This window comes from Anastrepha ludens, chromosome 3 (assembly GCF_028408465.1).
Source record: "Anastrepha ludens isolate Willacy chromosome 3, idAnaLude1.1, whole genome shotgun sequence".
NCBI lineage: Eukaryota > Metazoa > Arthropoda > Insecta > Diptera > Tephritidae > Anastrepha > Anastrepha ludens.
Genome location: NC_071499.1, coordinates 44,090,793 through 44,106,634, shown reverse-complemented (window position 1 = coordinate 44,106,634; position 15,842 = coordinate 44,090,793). Strand labels below are relative to the sequence as shown.

The following is a 15,842-nucleotide window of genomic DNA, read 5'->3' as shown; positions in this document are numbered from 1 at the left end:
CATATGTACGTATAGCTAATTTGTTTAAAATAAATCTTAAAATTACTTTACACTAATTTCTGGAATTCACTGTTTTTTCGTCTATTGAAAACATTCATAGAAGACGAAGTAGTTTCATGATAATTGACAAAAAATTGAGTTATACCCAAGACAGTTCCATTGATCAGAACACATACATACGTACGTACACACACAATAAATATTTAAAAGGGCATTAAATATGAAATGGCCTTCCGTGAGTGAAATAGCCTCCATTATCCAGATTGTGATTGCGGTTTGTATATTATTATGCCAGTGCGTAGTTATACCATTAATTTGTGTGTCAATAAAAATGACAGATTCTCTGCTTGCCTGCTATACTTCTGTTCTCGATGGTCATAACCTTTCCGTATGATATGAAACTGTTCACATATCAGTGTTCGCTTTCTACAACAATGGTACTCTGCCTGATCTTCGGTTTCAGCACGTGGTTTTACAATTCCCACTATCCAAAAACACGTTTCCATGTACGCGTTCTGGTAAGCAATAAAATGTAACAAGCTGACGGCTTCCTAGGTGTTTGTATGTATTTATTTTTAACATTTTTTTCTGTTGCTTTCAGATTGCCGCAATACTATGGATTTTATTTATTTTCGGAGTTGTAACCGCGGTCTTATTTGATTTACAATTCAGTAAAGATTTGGTATACGGCGTATTCGACGCAGACCTCTTCGATTCTAAAGATTATGCTATATTATATTTCGGTATGGGTTTAGGCGCCCTAGCCCACCTCTTACTGCTGATTGTTAGTATTATATTGACTGTAAGTGTTTGCAGGTGTAGTTGTGCTCTTCGAAGCACATTTTCAAACTAAAACAAACTGTGAATCAACTTTATTGTTATGGCAACGGCATAAATTATTCCCAAAAGGACCCAATTTATATACAATATGTATGCATATAAAATTTAAGTGTGAGTAATAGTATATTTGTAATCGTATATTTTGAGTAATACCATCGATATTTGTCGGATATAATAATATTTGTCGAATGTAAACCAAACCGATTGGATTTTTAATTTTTTGTCTATCTATTTTACTATTTAACCCAGCAAATATCAGAGAACGTTAATGATATTTAGAAGTCTCACGAGATACGAAGAGTGTGAATTGTCAAAAATGAACTTCTGAAAATTGTCAGAAGAACCTTCCTGGCCGTCAATCCAGGCTTGGCCACCGTCTGGGCAGCTTCACCGCTTTTCGACCACGACCGTTTGCGCTTCACGTTGTCGTAAGTGACCCACTTTTCGTCGCCAGTCACCATCCGCTTCAAAAACGGGTCGATTTTGTTGCGATTCAGAAGCGATTCGCATGCATCCATACGGGCAAAAATGTTTTTTTGCGTCAAGTCGTGTGGCACCCATACATCGACCTTCTTTTTGAATCCAAGCTTCTTCAAATGGTTTATAACGGTTTGATGACTCATGCCCAGCTCTTGGCCGATGCTACGGCTGCTACTATGCCGGTCTCTTTCGATCAATTCAGCGATTTTATCGCGATTTTCGACGACAGGCCTTCCGGACCGTGGCGCATCTTCGATCACCTCTGCACCAGAACGAAAACGTTGAAACCATCGTTGTGCGGTGGAAATGGAAACTGTATCGGGTCCATAAACTGCACAAATTTTATTGGCAGCATGAGATGCATTTTTGCCTTTATCGTAGAAGTACTGTAAAATATGCCGTATTTTCTCTTTATTTTGCTCCATGTTTGCGACGCTATAACTCACGAACGACTAAAAGCAAACAACAATTAATCAAACACGTGTTAGCACGTGAAAAGAGCTTTCCAAAAAGCTCTAGCGTGAACCGATGCGACGAATACAACTAGAACTATGCGCTTGCAAAGGCAAGGTTGCGGAAATACCTGAAGACTTTTTTGACAACCTTATTATATATGGGTATATAGAACAACTACAGACATTGAGACTTCTCCATACATTAAGGAGGTGTATACAGTTAGAATTTTTTTTATTTTCATTTTTTTCTTAATGTACATATATATATTTAAGCATACACACAGAAAATTTAATATCGTTCTGGTGAATATTTTCAAAGTTACACGCAAATTTGAAAAGGCGTTTCAGAGTGCTTGAAAGTACCTTCTCAAACTTTAAACGCGATTTTCTCAAAATGGTGCTTTCAAAGTCGGTGACCAACACTACCCGATTAGTCTCAAATTTTAACACGAGCTTCTTAAATATATTTTTTAGTAATTAATCGAAAATTTTTTCTCACCTATAAATATTTTTTTATAAACAATTTAAGGCCGAAATTTTTAGTCAAGAATCGATATTTTTTTTTTAGAAACCGCCATTTTGTCAAAAAAATTTACTTCGCTTATTCCTTCGATTAATTACTATATTTAACATTACTTTAACGAAATGTGTTTGGTTTTTAATTTCAGAGGATCCAGTTCAGAGATATAGTGATCACCGCAAGACGTCCTTTTTAATAAATATCTAAATAAATATTTTTACTAATACAAAGTCTTAAAATACAGTTAAAAGATAACATAATATGTGTACCCATTTTTAGATCAATAAATTTAAAAGTTTTCTCAGAAAAAATTCTGGAAAATTCGCTTTTTTCGGCCTTCCAACTGTATATAACCCCTTAACGTTCGCTGCAAATGTCGCTGGTTGTTCATGTTGTTGTTGCAAGAGCTTAGAAATACCGGTGAAATTACAGTTATTGGTCAGATATAAGTAAGGGTCGTTTCGATAATATAGAACCAACTGTTGGGCGGAGACATCTTCGCTGGTATTGGTGCGTGATATTAGGTCTGTTCATGAAGCAAATAATTTGTACCCACGAAGGAGATAATAATGAGATATCGCCTATCGTGGTCCCGTTATCTTGCTCTCAACGAATTTGATCTTATCAGCTGATTGTCGTGTCGTCATCCGAGCCCAATTGGTGATCAGCGTGGCCAGATTAACATTTTCGTAGCTTAATTCAGCATTTTTTTTGTTCTCTAGCCTCGGTGTTTTTGTTTATTTTATTTAGTCATTCAAAATTCTTGTGATAGCACATTGGTGATAAGGTATCTAAATAAATGAGCATATTTTAGTTATTTCTTCCCTACATTTTTCTAGGCTCTTCTAATTAAAATGTGATATTTATAATTATGTAAAATATAAACTTTTTACAAATTATTTTAATAATTCACTCAGTGCTATTAAGTTTTACTTTTTTTATCATCTGGTCACACTATCGGCAATTGCGATTATTGTTGGTTTGGAGATTATTTGTACATACATGTGTTAAGCAAGCCACAGACGGGAAGAGTATAATATAGGGTTTTTCAGTAAGAGCGCTTCAACTTTTGAACTTTTTTGAATAAAACACAAACGGTTTGACTTTTTTAACTAATTTTTTTTTTATTATCGAGTTTGAACATATACATTTAAGTATGAAATTCGATTTCTTTTGCATGACCACCGCGTGCACGTTTTACGAAGTCCAATCGTTGAACCCAATTTTCGACCACTCTTTTGCATAAATCGGCCGAAATTCCAGCAATTTCGCGTTCAATATTGGCTCTGAGCTCACAAATTGTCGCCGGCTTGTTACTGTAGACCAATGACTTCACATAACCCCAAAACGGGACGGCTTGTTAAATGGACAGATTTTCTATTTTTGCGTTTTGCTAACTTTATATTTTCTAATAAAATTTGCCAAAATTTAATTTCATATCTCTATGCTTATATGTATTTATCGCTCTTATGTTTCCACAATGATGGCAGCCTTTTGAACAAATTTTTAAGTTCCTGAATAAATGTTTTGCTTAAAGTTGCCATTTGTCCGCTCATGTGCACGCTTAGAAATTTCTTTTGATATAAAGTGTGAAAAATAAACAAATTTAAATGCGAAAATGTATTTCCCTTTAAAAACTAGTCCTGCACCCAAATGGAACAACTTGTTTTCCCCCATAAAACTAAAATCGTCAAAAAATCCACACATTTGTGGCGAAATGAGTTTCAACCGATTGTGCCGATTTGCTTCACGGCTGGTTTTTTTTTTATAGAGGTGTCACAAAGCATTGAGAGCCGAAAAGTGTAACTCTTGCCTTTCGGCTCACCCACTAAAAACTCATCCCCTCCGTTTCCCTCCCGCGGAACAACCGTTAAGTATTACTTTCCGGAAGGGGGAGCGGCCTATTGCCTCTTCATGAAGATATGCGCTGTTGTTCAGCGCAACGCAGTTTGGAGACTACTATTTTTGCCATATCACATATAGCGGACCAATGTTCTTCTGACTCAATCATCATATCCCCTAGGTTAACAGCCGTAATTGGCTTCCCCATCCTAATACTTAACTCCTACTTTTCGAACGCAAATCGCGGACAGACAAACAGAACATGTTCTGCGTCTTCTGCAGTTGGTGCACAATAAGAACAGTACGGTAAGCCTTTGTGCTTAAACCTATATAAATAGGATTTAAACCATCCATATCCAGTCAGTATTTGGGGTCAGATAGTAGTCTAACTGTCCATGTTTACGATTAAACCCATTTGGAAATTACGAGAATCAAGCGGTACGTCCAGCGTCCGTTGAGTAACGAACTCCATTTTTCCTGCCATGAACGCAAGCTTCGTTCTCTAGCTTCCTTGCGTACTGTCAGCCGTTCTAAAGTAGCTTTGTTTTTGTAGACTACAGCATACTCTGTTGCCATTCAATTGATTGAGAGGAGTCCTGCGATAACCATAATAGCGTCTTCTGATACCATGCGAAACGCGCAGCACACTCTGAGGGCACTCAATCGGTACACTGCTTTCATACACTTAAAATATGAGCTTTAATTTGTGGCTTCCGCCCATGCTGGAGCTGCATACAACAAAATCGATGAGACGACAGTGTTAAGTAGGCTCCTGCAGGTTTGCCTACGCAGAGTGCTCTTACTAGTCCGGGAGCCAGGGGTCGATTTTGGACTGCGTTTTTATACCGTTAAATTCTTGACTATACTTGTGATTTAGCTTTCATGAATAACGAAAGAGAACGTCAGCTTGCGCACTCGCGGTGGGTGTGATTGTGGAAGGGTACGAAACGTGTCGAAAAAAAATTTCTACCAACTCATTTTATACCGGCTGAAATTGTTTTCATGTATTGTTGACATTTAGTAGAATAAAAAGAAATAGTCAGCTGCGCGGTAGAGGGGGGAAAATACGTCAGCTGAACAGGTGAACTTGTAAAAAAAATTGAAAAGTAAAACTAATTTATGACGATTGAAATATTTTTACATAAGGGTTTATTTTGACCTCATCATTTCATGCCGACTGATTTTAATACTGAAGGCATACGCCATCCAATGGATGACGAAACCAACCGTCAGCTAGTCCAGTAGTGGTGGGTACGTGCGTGGTACATGTTTCCTCAGCTTCACGGAGTAATTTAGCCACGAACACAACAGCTATATCGTCAGCAAATCCTAAAATTTGTGACCCTAGAAGTAGATTGAGGCGCAAAACCCCATCGAACATAATGTTCCATAATAAGGGGCCTAGGACTGAGCCTTGTGGAACTCCGCCAGTTATTTTGTGCTCCTTTACACCAGCATCGGTTTTATAGCGCAGAGTTCTGTCAGAACCGTAACTGGCGACAATCCTACGAAAGTACATTGGAACGCGATCAGAATTTTCCTCCAATTCGCCGATTTGGAAGAGATTTTAACGTCCAGCGTCGCAATTAGGCAGTACTCCTTGCTACCGTATAGCCATCGAGTTCCTTCAACTGCCTTCTGCGCAATGGTTTTGATTGGATTTTTTTAATTACAGGAATACACTCGGAGGTGTGCCATTGCCTGTCGAGGAGCCTCAGCTATTACAAACAACATTATCTAACATTTTGTGTTTTATACCCGGGGTAGTTTGTCAAGGCGGCCGCCGTAGCCGAATTTGTTGGTGCGTGATTACCATTCGGAATTCACAGAGAGGTCGTTGGTTCGAATCTCGGTGAAAGCAAAGTAATAACAACATTTTTCTAATAGCGGTCGCCCCTCGGCAGGCAATGGCAAACCTCCGAGTGTAATTCTGCCATGAAAAAGCTTCTCATAAAAATATATATCTGCCGTTCGGAGTCGGCTTGAAACTGTAGGTCCCTCCATTTGTGGAACAACATCAAGACGCACACCACAAATCGGAGGAGGAGCTCGGCCAAACACCTAACAGAAGTGTACGCGCCAATTATTTATTTTTTTTTTAGTTTGTCAAGTAGTTAGGAATGTAAGAAATGTAATCGCGACTCCAAAACTCCAAACTTACGTGGGTATAGCATAGTAAAGCAAGGCGTGAGTAAATTCACAGCTTGTTGTTAGTCAACTAAATTTATAATGATTTCGATTTTTCTCTGAAAGGCTTTCATTAGGACCATAATGCTTAGGTAATATAATAGCGTCATATTGGCAAAACTTCTCAACTTCTTGATCAGTTTTCAATTTAAAAACTAACTCACAAAATGTCAATCTGGGTTTAACTTAATAACTTTTTTTCAATATGATTCCTGACAATTTCCGTTTGTTCCATTTATAATTTAGGTAAAAACAAAACATTTTTTGCTACCAAAAGGTATTTAATTTTTCCACTTTCTTCGCCCTTCTTAAATACGACCTTTTATAAGGGAGTGTCAAAATTCTAATGTCACAAGTGAGCAAACCTTTAATAATTGAATCATGACTTTAGATATGAAAAAGCATTAAAATGCTCATTTAAAGAAAGAAAATATCAAAAAAGAGAATCTCTTTCAAAAAGAGCCAAGAAATACTTGTTTGCTGTATTTGAGGTTATGTAACAAGATAGGGTATTCCTTTTTTAAAAAGGTCGTTATGGTTTCTGCAGTATTGTCTGTTATTTTTGTGTTTATTTCTACTATGAATACACCTCTACGGCTTTAATTCGTATATTCAGGAAATTCGAAGGTTTTCTAAAATTAATAAAAGGGAAGATCTAATATTCTTGCGTAACCTCAAACGGAGCAAAAAATTAGATTTGCACTTGCAAAACATCAAATCTAATAAGAATCAAAAAATTTTCAAGAGCAGTAAAATATTCTCAGGCGGCTTTTTTAACTTTCTTTTTTTTTAATTACATAAAAAGTTTTATTAGAATTTGGGAGCTTCAAACTAAAAAAAATATATGTTAAATAAAAAATTGAAATTATATGTTAACGTAGGTTTAGTGAATGTTAATATATAATTTACTTAAATGAAATATACTTAGTATAGACACAAATATACGACAAAACGATACCCAAGTTTGTTAACGATTTCCACACGCACTTCATGTTCAAATATTAAAAAAAGTATTGTTACCAAGTAACAAGCGCATTTAAATTCTATGATTCTTCTGAGCTTTCTGTGTCACATTTCGATATTTGCTTTATTTTATATGAAAAACAATCTATTAATATAGCAAATATAAAGGGTGGTTAGATATCAAGAGCCGATGTTGAATGTAAACCACACCTAAACGTCAAGTTTTTTTCTGCATTTCATTTGACATTTTTAAATTTCAGACAACCTCAATTTGAACCATGGAGAGATCCACAATAGAGCAACGCGTTAAAGTTATTCAGGCTTATTATGAAAACAGGCGTTCAAATCAAAATGCATATCGCGCACTTCGTGATTTTTTCGGTCAATTTAATCGTCCAAATGTGCGTACAATCGGGAAAATTGTGCAAAAGTTTGAGCAAACCGGGTCTGTAGGAGATGTGAAAACACAAGTGCATGCTCGAATAGCTCGTACTGCAGAAAATATTGCTGCTGTTCGCGATAGTGTGGTTGAAGAGCCGTCCACCTCAACTCGTCGTCGTGCCCAACAATTGCACCTCTCACGCTCGTCGTTGATGAACATTATGCATACAGACCTGCATTTACACGCTTACAAGGTTCAATTGACCCAAGACTAAAGCCTCTTGCCCATTTCAAGCGTCGTCAATGGTCAGAATGGTGGCAGGAAATGGCAACAGTGAATAGCCGAATAATCTCACGTCGCGGCGATGTCAATTGGCCGCCAAGATCATGTGATTTGACACCGTTGGACTTCTTTTTTTGGGATTATTTGAAAGAAAAGGTGTACGTCGATAAGCCAGCAACAATTCAAGAGTTAGAGGATGAGATAATTCGGCACATTAACGGCATAGAACCTCAATTATGCCTCAGCGTCATTGAAAGTTTGGACCATCGGATGGAGGTGTGCCGCCGAGGCCGCGGCGACCATTTGGCCAATATTTTGTTCCATACGTAATTGAGCCATACCAATATTATCATAATAAAGAGAAATGACAATAATTTCCTAAAAAAATTGTATTTTAACCCTTAACCACCCTTTATTTAAAACGGACAAAGAAGACGAAGTAGGTTTATGATAATTGACAAAAAATTGAGTTATACCCAAGACAGTTTCATTGATCAGAGCACATACGTAAATATTCAAAAGAGCATTAAATATGAAATGCCTTTCCGTGAAAGAAATTGCCTCCGTTCTCCAGATTGTGACTGCGGTTTGTATGCTATTGTCCAGTGGGTAGTTATACCATTAAACTATAACAGTTTTTGTGTCATTAAAAATGACAGGTTCTCTGCTTGCCTGCGATTCTTCTGTTCTCGATGGTCATAGCCTTTCCGGATGATATGAAATTGTTCATGTATCAGTGTTCGCTTTCTACAACAATGGTACTCTGCCTGATCTTCGGTTTCAGCACCTGGTTTTACAATTCTAACTATCCAAAAACGCGTTTCCATGTACGCATTCTGGTAAGTATTAAATAAAACGAGCTGAAGGCCTCGTATTATATATGTATAGGTGTATATATGTATTTATTCTTAACATATTTTTTTCTGTTGCTTTCAGATTGTCGTAATACTATGGATTTTATTTATTTTGGGGGTTGTAACCGCAGTCTTATTTGATCTGCAATTCTGTCAAGAACTGATATACGGCGCATTCGATGCAGATATCTTCGATACTAGTGATTATATTATATTATATATCGGTATGGGTTTAGGCGCCCTAGCCCATCTCATACTGTTGATTGTTAGTATTATATTGACTGTAGGTGTTTTTCGAAAAAGACGTAGCTCAAACTAAAACAAACTGTGAATCAACTTTGTTGTTATGGCAACGGCATAAATTATTCCCGAAAAGTTTTGAAATTTTCTTAAACGCAGTCAACAGAGAACGTTAATTTACAGAAAACTCCCTTCAGCCCACAAAGACTAATCACCACAGACCAAGACGAATCTATTAGAGGTGGTATCGGTAAATTAGCTGATTTGTTTTTTTTTCGCCGAGCCTATGTGACTGTCAGCCCAGAATGAAGCAAGGCGAATTCATTCCTTGTTTTCTACTTTTCGTTGACAATCAAAAGTACAAAATATTGTTGTTGGTCTAGTGCCACCACCTTTAATGAATGCGCCTTGCCACAGACACATTTTTCACCGAAAGTTAACAGCAAGAGACAGAATTATGTAAATTTAGCAGCAGTCAAGTAGAATTTGTTTGAGGTTAGAAAGAATGAATGTTGACGCTGTAGGCTAGCCTTTTAATACGACCATGAACTTTTTCTACATATTTACGTTTCATTTCATTAAAAAATCTTTCTTTTTGAATTATTTCACATTTCGTTACTCATTCAATTATATATATAAAAATCTCATTAAAAAACAAATTCAAAAGAATCATCCAAAAAATAAAACAAATTTTAAACCTTTGTTGACCTCATTTGTAAACGAAATTATTAATTTAATATTTACCTGGTATCAGAGAACAAAAAATAATTGCCTCGAATTTTTTCTTAGTATCGAAATGTCTAGGACAGAACTTTTTTATAAGCTACTTGTGCTGCTTCTGCATATCGAGGGCTCGTTTTATGAATGAAAGTACATTGCTCTTAGAAGTATGAGCTGGAACTTTTGTTGTTGCCTGTCAGGAATCACTGGGTTGTTTTGCACGTGGCCGTGTTAAGCCACGTATTGGCCTCGTAAGTTTTATCAATGAAAACCTTGATGTATCGAACTATTGCCACTATGTTCAGCCCCAAAAATGACTCCAATTGGATAAACCAAAGAACCGCATCACGCAAATTCGCCAAGCAGTTTGTTGGTTTGAACACCACAGTTCTCCTTGCCCACTTAAGTTCAAGCTCAATCCATCATCTAATGAATAGATGGAAGCTTCAACTTACATTTCTGGACTGTTTTTGAAGAAGTACGAGCTATTTCTGAGGCCTTTAGAGCAGCTTGGCTGTCACTAGAGACCCTGATCTTATGTTCTTGTCTACTTTTCGTCAATTATCTAGTCAGCTACTTCAAGTATTGCAAAAGCTTACAATCGAAAGTCTGCTGTCAAATACCTGGAACAGTAAATCAACTGAAGTAGCTCTCCAAATGTCATCGAGCTCCAGGGCAATTTTCAGTTTTGAAGCCCTTTGTGCGGAAATTTTTTACCAAACTGCTAAAGAAAGAGTCTGAATCTATTTCCCCCTTGTAGGAAAGCTAACCACATACTTTTTCTCGAAAGAAATTCCAAGTATCAGATTGTGCCAAAAACGGAGGGTACTGTTCTGCCAACCTTCTAAACAACACTCTGTGTTCGGAACTCCGATCCACGTACCATAATCCACACATCGTTCTCAGTTGCACACCAGAAGAGGTAGTTACAGTCGAGGATTATTTCTTAATCCTGGAATAGCATGAGTGGAATTTTGTATCGCTAATACGCTTTTTTAATTACGAATTGGGGAACTAAACGTGAAAAAGGAGATAAGCTCGCATGTGTGATTGTACGAGGGTTGCTACTTATATTTCTAGCCTTGGGCATTTCTGATGTTGTCCGACGCCTTCTGACGTTTCCATCTGAAAGTTTGACACATTTTATCATAACAGCACTCTGAATGTTTTAAATGTGTGAGCCATATTCCTGCGATTATTTTTCTCAATTTTCGTCGTAGTTTAACAAGACAAGAATACATCGATGCGACTAAAATCAATAGGTAGGTATATGGTGAGCGAGCACCATTCATCCTTTTTGTTATTTCTTTGACAATAAATTGAATGAAAAAATAAAATGAGTTTAACGTTACAATTTGTGTCGATCCTAGTCGGAACATTAGACGGATTTCCGTTACTTGGATATTTTGGTTTTACGACTGAGCTACCAACCCTGCGCAGCCCCACATGCGTCAATGGGGAACGCACTGGTGAATACATCTTAAGGGATCCAGTTCTACCAGTCATATCACGTTTTTAATAGCGAGCCGCTTGCTCCAAGTACAAACACCCGCTTTCGACCGCCTCCCTAATGATGAAACAGACATCGCAGAAAGTTAGTTTCTTAACGAAGTTTACCAGCCCTATCATAGAATCCGTCGTAAAAAACCTTCGAATACGAATTTCTACTACGAATACGAAAAAATTGTAATCGTTGATTCCATGTGAACACGAAAAAAGTTTTGCCAAACTCAAATGTCAAATTTTGATATTTCGACAACAGCTCACTTCAATGTAAACAAGACCATTTAGCAAATAATCTTTAAGTTTTTTGTCAAGTTAGCTGAATTTTCAAATTAAATTTGAAATTTTTAAATTAAAATGTATTCGTTGACATGTGCGGCTGTGTTAATGGAGAAGGAAAGTGAGAGAAGCAAACGGAGTCTCAGAATTGAGCGAAAAATATTGAGAGATGCAAGCAACCCTCTCGATATGGACGAACCAATGTAAGTGCTCGTCTTTTTGTTAACAGTTTACCTAAATACGGTTTAAAACAGATTTATCAAAAATTACCGCTTAAATAAAGCTGCATTTCAATACATTTTGAGTTTTATTGAAGACAGCGCAAGCTCAGCGAGGTCGTCGTCCATAACTCCACTTCTCCGACTATCCTCTGTTTTACGGTTTCCTTCGGAGAGAGGCTATCAGCATGGAGTTGGCAAAGATTTCGACGTGCCAATAGGGCAGTCGACATTTTACTATGTACTAAAAAGACGTATTGGTGTCACTACAAATACGATTGGGTCCTCAGTGGGTAAATCCCGACATGAGTGCCAATGAAAACGGCAGTGCAAGATGGAATCCTATCAAAAATATATGTAGATTTTCTGGCATTATTTTGTGAATGGATGGGACGCACATAAAAATTATTTTCCCCACTAAAGAAATATTCCTCTATTACAACCAGAAGGACTCCTACAGTATCAATGCTATGATTGATTTCTCCTTTATTAGCTCCAACAACTTTACACCTGTGGAAGTCACATAAAAGTACATATACTTCAAAAATTTCTTTTTATTTATAGTTTAGTTAATATAGGACTTATAGTCCGGGAGTCAGGAGTCGATTTTGGACTGCGTTTTTGTACCGTTAAATTAAAGCAAGAATGTATCATTGCGTTCATACATCTCGGCGGCGCGCGGAATTTTCAATGCTTCGGCTGTCGGTCTTCCCACCGCTATAAACGCAGCTGACCATCATTATTATATTTTCATGTGTGTCCAAAATTATGTAAAAAAATTTCAATCGGCATAGAGTAGTTTTACTTTTTAATTTATTTTACAAGTTCGCCTGTTCAGCTGACGTATTTTCCCCCCTCTACGGCGCAGCTGACTATTTTTTTTTTATTCTACTAAATGTCAACAATACACAAAAAAAATTTCAGCCGGTATTAAATGAGTTGTTAAAAAATTTTTTTTGACACGTTTCGCAGCATCCCACGCACGTACCCACCGCTACTGGACCAACTGGCGGTTGGTTTCGTCATCCATTGGATGGCGTCTGCCTTCAGTATGAAATGATGAGGTCAAAATTACCTGTGGCTCCGGGACTATTACATTTTACAGCTTTTTTATTTGTTTCCTTTAAAATCCTCTTTTTATAGGGTTTTTTAGTAAGAGCGCTTCAACTTTTGAACTTTTTTGAATAAAACACAAACGGTTTGACTTTTTTAACTAATTTTTTTTTTTATTATCGAGTTTGAACATATACATTTAAGTATGAAATTCGATTTCTTTTGCATGACCACCGCGTGCACGTTTTACGAAGTCCAATCGTTGAACCCAATTTTCGACCACTCTTTTGCATAAATCGGCCGAAATTCCAGCAATTTCGCGTTCAATATTGGCTCTGAGCTCACAAATCGTCGCCGGCTTGTTACTGTAGACCAGAGTTCCCCAAACTTGTTTGTGTCGTAGACCCCTTGCCTTGTTTTTCCGTGTTGGGTAGACCCCCTAATTGCCAGATATTGATTTCCTGCAAATTTCTAACTGTAGTGAAGTTTAGTATTAAAAACTTAAAGTAAAAACACGTGTTAATTTATGCATTTATTAGTTGAATTTAAATTAAAACTACTCAAAATAAAATTTTGTATCTGTTATGTAAAATATACGTAACAGAAAATAAACTATAAATAAAATAACATAAGCAATAAGTCAATATTTTTAATGAGAAGGATGAACCTGATGCTTTAATAATAAATTATCAACATTTGGCGTCAATTCTGTAAGGGTTAATCTTAAATATCCTCGGCTAATGATGTCCAGTCTGTTTCTTTTTTTCGTTAGGAGATTGGTAACAGCGCTCAACCCCCTTTCCACTAGGTATGACGATGGAAAGGAAATTAAAAATTTCCTCGCTATATTCCATAATACGGGATAAGTAACGGGTATGTTGTTTTGCAGCCAGAATTGCTGATATCCGTTTTGAAACTGAACCTTAAGTTGTTGTTGTTGTTGTTGTAGCAGTAAAAACATACCCCATACCTGTACGGGAAGTGCTGCTGGAGTGACAGTCCTTGGCCGGATATATACTAATCCGGGTCGTTCCGGTAACGTAGAACCGACTGTCCGGGGAACGGTTCCGGTAACGTAGAACCGACTGTCCGGGGAACGGAACCTTAACTTCTTCGTTTGTACTTAGTTCAGTCAGTTCCTCTTGTATTATGACATTCGTTTCTTCTATGTCACCATATGGATTAATTACCCACGGTGGTATTACCATCGTCAAAATATCCTCAAACCTAGATTCAAAATCTGAATAGAGGTCATTTAAATGTTGAACGTAAGTTGAAACGTCGTCTTCCTGGCAGCTTGTTTGTGACAAATTGGGGAACTGAGAAAATTCGCCCCGTCCAATATTTTGCTTCATTAGTTTAATTCTGGCAAGAAACGCTGATAAGATGGACTTTGTTTTAATCAAATTTAAACTGTCGCCTTGTAATTGCAAATTAACCACATTAAATTCTGTAAACAAATCTGTTAAATAGGAGATGTGTGTTTTCCTCTTCATTTAAATTTCTTTCAAATTCTTATCTTTAGTATCCAGAAATTCTAAAATAGTCTCAAAAAGTGCAAAAAATCTTGTCAAACATAAGCCTTTCGGCAGCCAGCGTACTTCAGTGTGAAGGAGTAATTGATGAAAGTGTTCGTCATTTTCTTCACACAACTGCGCAAATAACCGCGTATTCAACGTGTTGCTTCGGATTCGTTTTACTGCATCAATGACTAAATGAAGTGAATCATGCAATCTAACACTCAAATTTTTAGCAACTAAATGTTGTCGATGGATGACGCAATGTATTGCTAACACCCCGGCACATTTTGTTTTAAATAGCTTATAAATCCACGATAACGTCCAGCCATGGCAGGTGCTCCATCTGTAGCTACTGATATTATATTTGATAAAGGAATTGCTTTTTCAATGAAGTAATCATTCAAAACATGAAATATCGATTCACCTTTAGTGTCGGTTTTCAAATTTCTTGCGAAGAGTAGTTCTTTGTAGATTCCTTGATTCATAATAAAACGAACATATGCCAATAATAATGCTGCATTATCAGGTAAAGTTGACTCGTCCAGTTGTAGAGAGAAGTGGGTCGTTTGCAAATGATTACATAAGAAGCTTTCAATATCAGAACTCATTTCATCAATAGGTCTTTCAACAGTATTGTTGCTTAAGGGAATTTTTTTAATGATATCAGATGCAGGTTTGTGTAAAACAGTTTTTAAAACCTTTTCAACGGCTGGCAAAATTAACTTCTCTCCGATTGTATGCGGTTTTCCGGATTTGGCTATAAGTAACGAGATATTGTAAGACGCCCGCAAACCATCATCATTTCTTTGTGACGTCGAAGGGAACATTCTGTCCAGTGTAGGTCTCTTCTGAAGTTCATCTTTGAGTGTTTGAAAGTATTTCAAATCTTTCTCTGTTTTATCAGGGTGGCATCTTCTCAGATGATCTTGCAGTTTAGATGGTTTCATAGCGTCATTGCTCGAAACTTTGTTGCATAAAAGGCACATAGGCAATTGTTTGCCCGGCAACACTGTGCTGTCTACATTTCTTTTTAGATTCGGATATGGCATCAGTCATCTGTGGGCAAAATTAAATTATTTAAATAAGACAGAAAATCCAGCAGCTGTATATTAAAAATATTTTTTGATTGTTCCGAAAACATTCCATAATTCGAACATCTTATTGCAACAATTAGCTCGAATTTCGGAGATTGCACTGTAATTATAATACCGATTGCTAAAACTTTTAAAAAGAAACTATTGAAGAGAACCTACTCGTGTAATTTTGCATGATTGAATACGAGCACAAAACTAACATTTAATAAAAAATAATATACTTACTTTTCTCCAGCACTCTCAAACAAAATAACACTGACTCTACTACTATCTGTTTATATTTTTCAAAATATTTTCTTAGCACTTTCCTTTTCAAGATTCGGGAAACGAATGTTGAATAAACGTATTTGTCCCACATTCGTATTTATGGAGTGACGAATTGAACAAGTTGCCGCCTTACTTCCAACCTT

General features: G+C 36.9%; 3 protein-coding genes across 3 annotated transcripts; 2 read left to right on the top strand and 1 right to left on the bottom strand.

Moving 5' to 3' along the window:
* The first annotated feature begins 110 nt into the window (after positions 1-110).
* Positions 111-1,116, top strand: LOC128857846 (uncharacterized). The gene is made up of 4 exons (XM_054093629.1): positions 111-274; positions 339-518; positions 602-743; positions 817-1,116. Exons 1-4 carry the CDS (start codon positions 221-223, stop codon positions 957-959), a joined length of 519 nt encoding a protein of 172 aa, XP_053949604.1. The 5' UTR covers positions 111-220; the 3' UTR covers positions 960-1,116.
* A 7,333-nt stretch (positions 1,117-8,449) lies between these two features.
* LOC128856385 (uncharacterized) lies at positions 8,450-9,194 on the top strand. The gene is made up of 3 exons (XM_054091682.1): positions 8,450-8,537; positions 8,611-8,790; positions 8,888-9,194. Exons 1-3 carry the CDS (start codon positions 8,484-8,486, stop codon positions 9,122-9,124), a joined length of 471 nt encoding a protein of 156 aa, XP_053947657.1. The 5' UTR covers positions 8,450-8,483; the 3' UTR covers positions 9,125-9,194.
* A 5,413-nt stretch (positions 9,195-14,607) lies between these two features.
* LOC128856384 (protein FAM200C-like) lies at positions 14,608-15,803 on the bottom strand. The gene is made up of 2 exons (XM_054091681.1): positions 15,658-15,803; positions 14,608-15,394 (listed from the first exon to the last, which is right to left on the bottom strand). Exon 2 carries the CDS (start codon positions 15,385-15,387, stop codon positions 14,608-14,610), a length of 780 nt encoding a protein of 259 aa, XP_053947656.1. The 5' UTR covers positions 15,388-15,394; positions 15,658-15,803.
* Between the last annotated feature and the right edge of the window lie 39 nt (positions 15,804-15,842).